The following is a 12,931-nucleotide window of genomic DNA, read 5'->3' on the forward strand; positions in this document are numbered from 1 at the left end:
CGTGTGGATTATTAGCGGGTAATGTACAACACTTACACATCCACAGAGACGAAAGTACCCTCTCTTGGTTGCTAGGAAGGCAGGCGTAGGGCAGCGAATTAAAATGCATAGACAAGAATGTGTGGGTGTCAGTCCACTCCTGAATAATTATGGATGAAATTTCTCAGGGAGAGACTGTGCAGTTCTGCAGAAAGTTGTTCTGCAGCAAGGCCCATCCTCACAGGAAGACCGGTGACAATCCATTAGCCATCTAGAATGTCGTCTTTTAAGAAGAAGAGATGCAGCAAGCCACAGCTCCACTGACTTCACACACGGAACGTTTCTGATTCCGTGGCATCTTTGAGGGTTTCGAGAAAGTGGTTTTCTCTTAATGGAAAAATGTGATACTATATGATGATTTCACTGACTAAAGGTGACAGCCTAGTGCCTTCTCCAGGGAAGGTAGTGATGCTGTATGTAATGCTTTAGTTATATTCAGCCCATTCATAATAGTGTTGCCATCTAGTGGTAAAAAGGTGAAAACGTTTTTCTTTTTCTTTTTTACATTTCCTTAGTTTGCTGGCTGAGCATGTAAAAGAATAAACACACGACGCCGGGAACATTTTTCTGAAATATATTTGATAGCTGATGTCTGAGAGGAAATCTCAAAAGCATAGGTCCCAAAAACAGAAATATTATTTATCAACAATGGAGACAAACAAATCTAGAATAAAAATAACATTTTCCCATTTACAATTTGTAAACCAAGAATTGCTCTTGAACCACAGTGGTTATAGATAAAACTGGCCTAGGTATGACAATATGATAATGCCCATCACCAATTAAAACTTTTATTTCCGTATGCCGTAAGATGTTTATAGGCCTAAACCTCATTTGTACAAATTATCAATTGTCTGACAAACATTCTTTGGGAGACACACAACAGTGTAAATATATTGTAAAGTTTGGCCTGGTAATTGAATTCCTATATACAATCAAGGTTATTGTCCAAATGTTTAAGTGCTCCATAGCAAAAAAACTTTTTTTTTTTTCAAAATAAAAGACTAATATGAAAAGTCAGAGGACTTTGGGTTGTTAGTAGACAAAACGGCCCCAGAGATTAAGAGTCTGTCCCGCTAAGCATTCTGGGATGCGATCAAGGCCCTCAGTCCTCCAAAGTTCTCCTCCAAGTTTGAAAATACAAAGTGTTACACAGACAGGCAGGCATGCCGACACACAATCCATGCAAAGAGTTTCAGTGGTGGGATCAGAAAATAGTAAATGAACACAAATGATAACACAGCATTTCAGAGAAAAAGAAAAAGCCAAAGGAAAGAACAATATACAAACAAGGAATGTTTTGCGGTATTTCATTAACGATCTACTGAGACAAACACAATGAAATGACAACACACGTGTGTGATGGTCCCAAACTGGTGTGTTTCAAACTTAAGTTTCTTGTTTTCTTTGTGAGATTCTGCTACATCTTAGACATAATAAACATAATTCAATAATATAGAGTCTTTAAAGTAATGCTAAATGCAACTACCAAATAACTGTGTCCCTCCGAATACTCATGTTCGGTAGTAAGATATCAAGTCTATCTCTACCAGTCAGACTGCTGTTGATGTTGTTGTTGTCAGTATGCTTAACAATTTTTTGACAGTTTGTATAATTGTTCAAAAATGCTTCATTGCACTGTGTTCCAGTTATTACGGTTTACTGGGAATCATCGATGAGTTCTGTTTCTTTAGTGCCACTGTTCAAATCCAGTTCAGCCAACAATAACCAACTGTTTCTGGAATTACGTACCACCTGTGCCAAATTAATTTTCTTCCACAACAAAATAGCTGTCATATTTAGAATATATTCATAGATTTTCCATATACAAATGTTCTATTAACAGGTAAGTAGGAAACAGTTGATGTAAAGATCTTCAGTTTGTTATTTGTGATACATGAACATGCTCAGAAAGAAAGAAGTTAGTGTGTAAAAGGTACTGTGTAACTATAAAAATTGCAACGTATACACAAAAACGTTATCTATACAAAATAGAAGAAAGAAATTATGGAAAAAAATATGCTTTAAAAACTCAAATTCAAAATATGGAATTGCAGAAATAAATCAATGTAAGAAAACTCAGATGATATAGTAAATCAATATTCACGTGAAAATAATATTGTAGTTATAAAATAGACAAGGTCTATTGCCTTTAAAATATGTTCATTTCAATTTACAAGACTGATGAAAACACAAGAGTAACTAAGATAGTTATCGACTGGAAAATCGCCTGTGTAAATTGAATCCTTATTCAATGAAGGTTTCAGCTGCTGTCACTGATAAATAAAACAATACATCTGTTGTTACTACGTAACAAAATCCTACTGGTATTTGTCAGGGTCATTAGTTAGCATTTCATTGTAGGCTTGCCATAGCTAGTGGTACAAGAGAGGATGCAAACTCATGCTTTGGCAGGTTGTCTTTTCAGTTTTTCTTGACCATTTCTTTTTGGATAACATTCTAATCCTGAAATGATTAGTCTGTCTGCTAAAACGCATGCCTTTTATAAAATAGATCACAATCGTTCAAATGGTTCACAGCGATGTGTTGAAGGGAAGCTACATAAGGCTAAACGCTCTCCTTCAAAGGGGATTGAGGAGTCGACTCAACAAGAAACCTTTCAATGTTTGACCTTATCTAGTGAAGCCGAAAACGACACTTTTTTGTAGCGATTTTTTACAAAAAAATAGATCCATTCAAAAGACTTAAGTAACTCTTCAAGAAAAGTTGTGTTAGACACAAACATTGTCAATACCACATTCCAGGTAAACATGCTGAAAGATTGTTGTTTCTTTTATCTCTCCGTTGTTCTCCTGAGGAGAACACAAATGTCTGTCTGTCTCTCTCTCTCTTTCCCTCGTAGAAAATCATTTAAGGCAATCTTCTTATCTGGAACAATCCGGATATCAATCGGAATCTTCACCAAGGCACTCCTTGCGTTCACCACCCTTTCATCCTACAGGTACATGCGGGTCCAATCAGGTGACAGTCACAATCACCAATTCAATCCTTGAAAAGACTACTTCATCGTCCACCAATCACAGTCAAGTCCATTAGGCTTTCATCCAATGAGAGTCCTTCCTACCCATATTCTCCAGGCAGTAACTAACTATTCTCCACCTTCCTTTTTGAGGAGATTAAATTCAGAGAGAAAGGAGAAGATAAATAACCCTCAGGTTGTTGGTGACAGCTGGTGTGTGTCTGCCCGCTCGTGGGACAGCTAAACAAGGCAACCTAAACCGCCTCACGCTTCGAAGCGGGAGAGCGACTCTTCTGCAACACGGCGGCCCTGACCGTTCCAGAACCAACCGCCTGTTAGCCGCCACGCTAGCAGGCTAGGCTAGCAGGCCACGCTAGCAGGCTCGGCTAGCAGGCTAGGCTAACAACTCTTAGCTCCGCTAAGCATGACGTGACACTGAGGCTTTTTTTTCTCCCCCCTCTCAATTCAGTCCAGTCTCCGGATTGGCTCCCTGCTACGAGGCTGAGCCCACCCCTCTCCCTGATTGGTTGACCGGGCCGCCTGTCAACGTGACGGACGTGGCATGGGGGAGGGGTCTAAATGAAAGGGACAATGGAGACCCTCTCCAGAGGAAGTCACTGAGCTGTAAAGGCCAACACTCGTGGTGCGACGCCCTTATGCTTCCCACCTACAACGGCGGCTCCTGCTCCATGGGTTCCTCCTCCGGCCTGGGGAACAATAAACACAGATATTGGATCATATCATATAGTATGTTATACTATATGGATATTCAATAATTAAAATGAAGTATTAAGTATCACAGGGAGTGTTTGTGTATGATAATTGGCTGTTTTAATTAGAATGCCTCACTCCAACACAAATGAATACTCGCCCCACCCACAACATCTCTTCACCAGAATCGTAAAAAAAAATTTTTACACGAAGGGTGCTGTTTACTTCCCCTTCAAGATACGTGTAACATGTCTGATCAGAAGCAGGGAGCGGCCGGCCTCACCTGTGGTCCATGAGTTTGTTGGCCACGGAGAGAGAGGCCATGGCACTGACGGCCTCGGCCTCTTGGGAGTCTCCTCTCTGGGCCTCGTACAGCGACTGGGGCACCCTGGGGGGGCGGCGCAGGAGAGAGCTCCAGTACTCACCTACACCCCGAGGAAGGGAGAAATACACACGAGATACGGTCTGTGCATACGCACGCTCACAGGGTTGACAGGTAAACTCAACAGGGCCCGATGGTAGATTTCACTCACTGTGCGTTTCCAGAACCTTCTCTATGGACCTCACAGCGTTGACGTTGGGCCTCTGCTCCAACACCGCTTCAGGGAGTGGATCCAGCTGTGGACACACACACACACACACACACAGTGCCCTGATTCAAACAAAAAGTTTTGAAAGCACTGCCAGCCAACTCCCTCCCTCCCTCCCTCCCTCCCTCCCTCCCTCCCTCCCTCCCTCCCTCCCTCCCTCCCTCCCTCCCTCCCTCCCTCCCTCCCTCCCTCCCTCCCTCCCTCCCTCCCTCCCTCCCTCCCTCCCTCCCTCCCTCCCTCCCTCACCTCCTGTCCCAGCAGGGCTGCTACGCAGGCTTCTGAGGCGTCGCAGATGGCCGTGAGGTCGTGCCCCCCCTCCAGGGCCAGCACCACCCGCCCCCCTGCCAGGGTCATCAGCTGCTGGGTCAGATAGCCGAAACCTGCGGGGCACACACAGCATGCAGGGGGGGGGGGGGGGGGGGGGGGATTGAGATGCTGTCGCGTTGTCACGACGACAACGCCCTGTGAGAGGGCACGGCGGGGTGGTGGTGTGACGTGGCGGTACGTACATCTGGAAGTGAGGACGTAGCCCCCTAGAGGCGGAGGGTGACCCTCCACAGCATCGAACCCTGACGACACCAGGACCACGTCTGGAGCAAACTCATTAGCTATGGGCATCACCACCGTCCTGAGAGAGAGAGACAGAGAGAGACAGAGAGAGACACAGAGAGACACAGACAGAAAGAGAGACAGAGAGAGAGAAAGGGGGGGAATTAAAGAGCTTGAGGGGAAAGGTGAGGTGTTTGAGTGTGTGTGAGTGTGTGAGTGTGTGAGTGTGTGTGAGTGTGTGTGTGTGTGAGTGTCTGTGATTGTGTGTGAGTGTGTGTGAGTGTGTCTCACCTGAAGGCAGCGAGGTACTCTGCGTCTCCCATGGGTGGATCCAGTCCGGTAAATGCTACGTTGACGTTAAACCCCACGCCAGCCCCACTGCCCACCTGACAGCAGAGACAACAGGACAGCTGTTACAGGACAGCTGTTACAGGACAGCTGTTACAGGACAGCTGCTACAGGACAGCTGCTACAGGACAGCTGTTACAGGACAGCTGCTACAGGACAGCTGTTACAGGACAGCTGTTACAGGACAGCTGTTACAGGACAGCTGTTACAGGACAGCTGCTACAGGACAGCTGTTACAGGACAGCTGCTACAGGACAGCTGCTACAGGACAGCTGTTACAGGACAGCTGTTACAGGACAGCTGTTACAGGACAGCTGTTACAGGACAGCTGTTAGGACCCAGCCGCTCCTTGGTGCTGGAGGTCAACAGGGGCGGAGCTTCAGGATCTCCCTTCAGCAGGTACCTCGTCAGGCGCTCCGCTCCCAGGAAAGAAGTTTCCGTCGTCGTAGCGATGGAGTGACAGGTAGAGAACGTTGGGGTCGTCGTAGAAGGCCTGCTGGGTTCCGTTGCCGTGGTGAACATCCTGGATGATGTCACACATACAGGGAATGTATTAGACCCAGCCCTCCACACACACACACACACACACATACACACACACACACACAGCTGGTCTCCACACACACACACACACACACACACACACAGCTGGTCTCCACACACACACACACACACACACACACACACAGCTGGTCTCCACACACACACACACACACACACAGCTGGTCTCCACACACACACACACACAGCTGGTCTCCACACACACACACACACTCTCACCCAGTCCACGATGAGGATCTTGCTGACGTTGAGTCTCTGTTGGAGCACCTTGGCAGCGATGGCCACAGAGTTGAAATAACAGAAACCCCTGAGAGAGAGAGACATAAGGAGAGACATAGGGAGAGAGAGAGACATGGGAGAGACAGGGAGAGAGACATAGGAAGAGACATAGGGAGAGAGAGAGAGAGAGAGACAGACATAGGGAGAGAGAGAGATGAGGGAGACAAAATAACAAATCAGGTGTTGAAGGAGCGTGGTGAGAAAGTCCGGGAGAGAGAGATGAACGAGTGAATGAGAAGTCTTAAACAACAGAATGAGTCATGAAGAGGTGAATAAACACTGAACTTACATGGGGGTGCTCTCCTCTGCATGGTGACCTGGCGGTCGAACCACCGCAAACCCGTTCTGGGGGGGGAAGCAACACAAAGATTACGTTACCCAGAGTGCCTTGCATGTGTTTTGGCATTCAATTGAAGCTTCCCAAGGGGATGTGAGTCTTGGTCTTTGTAGTCACCTTCAGTTCCCCGGTGGCCACCTTCAGCACCAGCTCCACCACGGAGCCCACGGCCAGCCGGGCGGCGCTGGAGGAGTGGACCTCGTTCCAGATGGTGTCACTGTCCACCTGCACACACACACACACACAGAGGATGGAGAGTTTGACAGGGTCCTGAGGACAGGGAGAGAAGAGAGAAGAGAGAGACAGAGAGAGAGAGAGAGAGAGAGAGAGAGAGAGAGAGAGAGAGAGTGGATACTTACCCCCACTCCTCCACATGGTAACCTCACAAACATGGGGGTGACTGAACCTGGCGAGAACAGACACAACGTTACTAACACCACCCTCACATGTACACATGGTGTGGGTATGACTGGTGTGTGAGTGTGTGTGGTTCTCACAGTCCAGTTTCTGTCGAAGAGGGTTGGTTCCGTACAGCAGAACGTGAGCTTCAGAGTGAACCATCTGCAGCTCCTCCAGAGTAGCCTTCCTCCCTCGGATACACTGAAACACACGCGCACAAACACACACGCGCACAAACACACACGCACACACACACACACACAGGAATGCAACTGGTCTTTATTACATCAAGAGCATTAGCAAAGCCAGATGCTTAACATACAGTATATGGAGTGAGAACCCAGGATATGTGTGTGTGTGTGTGTGTGTGAGTGTGTGTCTACCTCACACTGCCCCCTGAGTCTAGTCTCCTGTGTGTGTGTGTGTGTGTGTGTGTGTGTCTACCTCACACTGCCCCCTGAGTCTAGTCTCCTGTGTGTGTGTGTGTGTGTGTGTGTCTACCTCACACTGCCCCCTGAGTCTAGTCTCCTGTGTGTGTGTGTGTGTGTATACCTCACACTGCGCCCTGAGTCCAGTCTCCTGCAGCCTGGACCAGATGCTCTGGATGCGTCCTGCATGCTCTGGGTGTGTGTTGGTGCTGCCACACATGCACTGGTGCTTCTGCATGAGGGAGTCATACACCAGACCTGGAACACACACACACACGGTTACACACACACACACGGTTACACACACACACACGTCAAGACTTAAACATCCACTTCCTGAGCGGAGAGTGAGCGAGGCGTGTGTGTGTGTGGGGCTTACCTGTGGTAAAGCGAGGCTTAGCGGGCGGGTCAGGGGGCGAGAGGCTGATGGGGAAGGAGGAGGCAGAGGCGGGAGATGATTGGGCCCTGGAGAGGGGGCGGTGCCCTGGGAAGGTGATTGACAAGCCAGCAGCCTCCATGGATGCCTGGTAGTTCCTCAGCTGGTGGATTCTCTGCTGCTCCAGTAACAAGGCCTGCTGCTCAGGAGAGGGGAGGGAGGGAGGGGGGAAGGAGGGAGGGAGGGAGGGAAGGAGGGAAGGAGGGAGGGAGGGAAGGAGGGAAGGAGGGAGGGAAGGAGGGAGGGAGAGAGGGAAGGAGGGAGGGAGGGAGAGAGGGAAGGAGGGAGGGAGGGAGGGAGGGAAGGAGGGAGGGAGGGAGAGAAGGAGGGAGGGAGGGAGGGAGGGAGAGAAGGAGGGAGGAAAGGAGGGAGGGAGGGAGGGAGGGAGAGAGGGAAGGAAGGAAGGAAGGAAGGAAGGAAGGAAGGAAGGAGGGAGGGAGGGAGGGAGGGAGGGAAGGGAGGGAGGGAGGGAGGGAGGGAGGGAGGGAGGGAGGGAGGGAGGGAGGGAGGGAGGGAGGGAGGGAGGGAGGGAGGGAGGGAGGGAGGGAGGGAGGGAAGGAGATCAGCAGGTTAGTGATCTTCTTGAAAAGTAGAAAACTGGACTTACAAGGCAAGGCCACAAGGTGGCAGTCTACACAAGTGATCACAGCACACACACATACAGCCCTGGCCTGCTCCATCTGCCCACACATCCCGTCTCCCCCACCTGTCTGAAGAGGATCTCCTGTTCCGCCTGCCTCTCCCTCTGCAGGGCCTCCTCCTGGATCTCCTGGATCTCCTGGGGCTCCTGCTTGATGCTGATCCCCCGCGGGAGGCCTCCTTCCTGGGCAGAGAGCGCCTGGTGCTCCCTGAGCTCCTCCTCCGTCTCCTCTGGATGACTCTGGTGCTGCCGGCCGGCCGGCTCGCTGGGCTTGGACATCAGCTGGAACACGGGGGGGGGGGGGACCATGGATGGGGTCAGCTCAGAGGTAGAGCTGTTTGGCTGGAGGTCGTTGGTTCAACTCTGTTCTGTTACTGATTTCTTTAGTCGTTTGTGAAACCACAGAGATGTCAGGGAGGATGGGTGCTGATAGGACCTTATCAGACCATCATCCACCCTCCTACAGCCATCATCCACCCTCCACCCTCCTACAGCCATCATCCACCCTCCTACAGCCATCATCCACCCTCCTACAGCCATCATCCACCCTCCTACAGCCATCATCCACCCTCCTACAGCCATCATCCACCCTCCTACAGCCATCATCCACCCTCCTACGGCCATCATCCACCCTCCTACAGCCATCATCCACCCTCCTACAGCCATCATCCACCCTCCTACAGCCATCATCCACCCTCCTACGGCCACCAGAACGTGACCGTTGTGGAACCAAACGCCCACGACACAGAGCAGAACGTGCTAAGCAAATTTGCGCTATTTGCGTCTTTCGCCTGAGTTGATAAAATTCTTGTGAAAAGTTTATCAATGTTGAGATGTCACTATTGTTTTAGAAGAAATGGAGGGTAAGAGTATTGTAGCTGTCTGTGGGTGTCCTCTGATATATACGACACTGCTTCGTATTTGTTTATAGTCGTCCTTTTGGTTGACGACAAAAAAAAAAACGGTTGGCTCCCAGCGATTTGAGGATAAACACAAATGAACGCGAAGCAAAACATTTGCTTCATTCGTGCGAATAATTCCCTTTGCATTTGGTGTGAACACAACATTAGGGTTGGGTTCATTGGCTTACAAGGGGAAGGTTGCATTCCTCTGTTGTTCTGAACAAACAGTGTCCCCAGGAAAACCTGAATGGGAGGGGGGGGGGGGGTGTGCTGTGGTGTGTGGTGTGTGTGGAGGTGGTGTGTGTGTGGTGTGTGTGTGGTGTGTGTGTGGTGTGTGTGGAGGGTGTAGAGGTGGTGTGTGTGTGGTGTGTGTGTGGTGTGTGTGTGGTGTGTGTGGGGGGTGTGTGGAGGGTGTAGAGGTGGTGTGTGTGTGGTGTGTGTGTGGTGTGTGTGGAAGGTGTAGAAGTGGTGTGTGGGGGGTGTGTGTGGGGGGTGTGTGGAGGGTGTAGAGGTGGTGTGTGTGTGGTGTGTGTGGGGTGTGTGTGTGGGGGGGATGATGAACTAAGCAACCACAGGTTGAACATGGGCCAGAATACATGCGTGCACTTTGAGCAGTGTGCACGAGAATGTATGGATGGTAAACATTCTAGTAGTTTTTGTGTGTGTTCCCTTATGTGTGTGTGTGTTCCCTTATGTGTGTGTGTGTTCCCTTGTGTGTGTGTGTGTGTTCCCAGTGCAGGCCCTGGGGCACTAGAGCCCTCAGGGTTGGTGCAAGAGGGGCATCATTGACGTCAGAACCCTCGCCAGACATCTCCCTCCCCCCTCCTCTCCTCTCTAAACAAGCAGATATGTTCAGTCCTCTGATCTCTCATGGTCTCTCTACATCCCTCCCTTCTCGCTGTCTCTCTCCCTCTCTCTCCCTCTCTCTCTCTCTCTCTCTGCTGTCTCTCTCTCTCTCTCTCCCTGTCTCTCTCTCCTTGTCTCTCTCTCCTTGTCTCTCTCCCCGTCTCTCTCTCTCCCTGTCTCTCTCCCTGTCTCTCTCTTACCCTCTCTCTCTCTCTCTCCCTGTCTCTCTCCCTGACTCTCTCTCCCTGTCTCTCTCTCCCTGTCTCTCTCCCTCTCTCTCTCCCTGTCTCTCTCCCTCTCTCTCTCCATGTCTCTCTCTCCCTGTCTCTCTCTCCCTCTCTCTCCCTCTCTCTCTCCCTGTCTCTCTCCCTGTCTCTCTCCCTGACTCTCTCTCCCCGTTCTCTCTCCTTCTTGGTGAGATGGAGGTAGAGAAGGTGTCCCCGCACTGCTCAGCACATTTCAGGGTCGCTGCCTCCAGCTTTATAGGGATTGAGGAAACCTATTAAAATCCTTCTAAAAACACTCAGATGTGTTGAGTCACTGCTGGTTTAAAGAGCTCATCTGTCAGCTTTCCACAGACAGGGAGGACGTGTCAGCAACTGTTCCACACACATAAGGAGAGGAGGGAGAGAGACACAGAAAGAGACAGAGAGAGACAGAGAGACAGATAGAGAGACAGAGAGAGACAGAAAGAGAGAGGGGAGGAGAGAGAGAGAGAGAGAGAGAGAGAGAGAGGGGAGGAGAGAGGAGGACAGGGAGAGAGAGGAGAGGAGGAGAGGAGAGGACACATAGTATAGTTCCCTACACCCACCAGAGCATCGCTCTGTTTCCTACAGACCATATAAGGGCATCAGCTTCCGCTTTGTCGCCATGGCAGCATGGGGCTACTGTCTGCCCATAGCAACGGATTCTCACACACACACGCACGTGCATACCAGGGATGGAAATTATCACCCGCCACCAGCCACATGCGGGTGATTTTGTGATGTGGTGGGTAAACTCGCTTCAGCTACCGGCTACCGTGGCGGGTAAATTAAATTATTACACGACTGTTATTAATGCTGCAGAATGCCCCATTCACTTGAATGGTGTAGCCGTGTAATAACCGGGATAATGTATAGAACGCCTCCGTCATTATCGGGAAAATAAGCCCCTTCAGGCCGTGTTTCATTGAGACTTGAGATTAAATAAACTGCTTAAGTATTGTAGATCTTGTAGTCTTAATTTTCACATGCCTTTACACATTGTTGGTAAAAAACATTAAGTTGCTGGTAAAAACATTGAGTGGCTGGTAGATTTTGAAATCCACCAGCCACAGTGGCCGCTGGACAGAAAATGTAATTTCCATCCCTGGTGCACAGACACACACGCACGCACACACGCACACACACACACACACACACACACACAAACACACACACACACACACACACACACACCTTGTTGATGTGTAGCTGCTGGAAGTGCTGTTTGTGTTTCTCCAGGAAGTGCTGGTGCTGCTGCTGCACCACCAGCTGCTGCAGGGCCTGGGGGCTCTGGGGCAGGGGGGCTGACTGGGTCCGACCCAGGGGGCTCTGGGGCAGGGGGGCCGACTGGGTCCTGACCCAGGGGCCGGTGCTGCCTCTGAAGCTTCCCTATGGAGGAGGACACCTGGGGAAGACCACTCACCCCTGGAGGGGGAGGGAGGGAGAGTTGGTGAGTGAGAGACAGAGAGAAAGAGAGTGAGACACCGTGACAGAGGAACAGCATCCAGCACCTGCACTCACTGCCACCTCCACCAGAACTATCCAAGCCTGGGAATCTGTGTGTGTGACTGTGTGTGACTGTGTGTGTGTGACTGTGTGTGTGTGACTGTGTGTGTGTGACTGTGTCAGCTCCCCCTCTGCCCCGGGGGGCTCCTGCCCTGGGCAGAGGGGGAGCTGATGAGGTACAAGGATGGCAGGACAGCACAGAGTGTACTAGGACAAACATGTCTCTGTGTGTGTCTGTGTGTGTCTGTGTGTGTGTCTGTCTGTGTGTGTGTGTGTGTGAGAGAGAGAAAGCATTCCTGAAGTTTTCTCCTGCCTCTCGCTTCCGTGGTTTTGGAGTGAATGAGTAATGACAATCTTTGTTCATTTTAATCCACTCTTTCATTCAGTCCCAAATCTATTCATGCTTAATCCATCTGTTCTCCCATCCATCCACCCACCGTAACCCATCCATCTATTTATCCATCTATGTATCCCCCTCCCCTCCCCTCCCCTCCCCTCCCCTCCCCTCCCCTCCCCTGCCCTCCCCTCCCCTCCCCTCCCCTCCCCCTCCCCTCCCCTCCCCTCCCCTCCCCTCCCCTCCCCTCCCCTCCCCTCCCCTCCCCTCCCCTCCCCTCCCCTCCCCTCCCCTCCCCTCCCCTCCCCTCCCCTCCCTCACCTGTCACCAGAGGGCTGTGTGCTGCAGTCTGCTCCATCAGGACCATGTGCTGCAGCAGGGTGGCGGGGCCCCCCGCGCCCTCGCCCAGGTAGGGGGACAGGAAGGGGGGGCTGAGGGCCGGCTGCAGGCCCTCCTGCTGGGACGATGTCACCTGGGGGGAGGGGCAGGATGAACAGAGAGGAACAGAGAGAGAGAGTAGAGACAGAGGTAGAGACAGAGGTAGAGAGAGGAGAGAGAGGCAGATAGAGAGGTATATATATTTATAGAGAGAGGTATATATATATATATATAGAGAGAGAGGTAGAGAGAGAGGTAGAGAGGTAGAGAGAGAGAGGTAGAGAGAGAGAGAGAGAAAGGTAGAGAGAAAGGTAGAGAGAGAGAGGTAGATAGAGGTAGAGAGAAAGAGAAAGGTAGAGAGAGAGGAGGGAGAGAGAGGTAGATTGAGGTAGAGAGAGAGAGTGAGGTAGAGAGAGAGAGCAA

The 12,931-nt window shown here is 50.5% G+C and overlaps 1 protein-coding gene across 1 annotated transcript; it reads right to left on the reverse strand.

Annotated features, from left to right (window-relative positions):
* Positions 1–597: 597 nt before the first annotated feature.
* Positions 598–11,617, reverse strand: LOC146260668 (histone deacetylase 4-like). Its single transcript, XM_084668008.1, has 16 exons — positions 11,485–11,617; positions 8,364–8,579; positions 7,601–7,796; positions 7,346–7,479; positions 6,892–6,994; positions 6,754–6,800; positions 6,512–6,619; positions 6,347–6,402; positions 5,998–6,085; positions 5,621–5,740; positions 5,161–5,255; positions 4,830–4,948; positions 4,567–4,700; positions 4,264–4,348; positions 4,014–4,155; positions 598–3,726 (listed from the first exon to the last, which is right to left on the reverse strand). The coding sequence occupies exons 2-16, from the start codon at positions 8,574–8,576 to the stop codon at positions 3,687–3,689; spliced, it is 1,680 nt and encodes a 559-aa protein (XP_084524134.1). The 5' UTR covers positions 8,577–8,579; positions 11,485–11,617; the 3' UTR covers positions 598–3,686.
* Positions 11,618–12,931: the final 1,314 nt, after the last annotated feature.

The sequence above is a fragment of the Hypomesus nipponensis genome, chromosome 12, assembly GCF_054491055.1.
Source record: "Hypomesus nipponensis isolate SF chromosome 12, ASM5449105v1, whole genome shotgun sequence".
NCBI classification, from domain to species: Eukaryota; Metazoa; Chordata; class Actinopteri; order Osmeriformes; family Osmeridae; genus Hypomesus; species Hypomesus nipponensis.

What these genes read in the sequence shown, in the direction of transcription:
- LOC146260668 (XM_084668008.1), bottom strand. Translation starts at nt 8,576, where the DNA reads ATGTCCAAGCCCAGCGAGCCGGCCGGCCGGCAGCACCAGAGTCATCCA. An exon ending in GACTCAGGGCGCAGTGTGAG is followed by an intron (nt 6,995 to 7,345) that starts GTATACACACAC and finishes CGTGTGTTTCAG; the next exon opens with TGTATCCGAGGGAGGAAGGC. An exon ending in GAAGGTTCTGGAAACGCACA is followed by an intron (nt 4,156 to 4,263) that starts GTGAGTGAAATC and finishes CTCGGGGTGTAG; the next exon opens with GTGAGTACTGGAGCTCTCTC.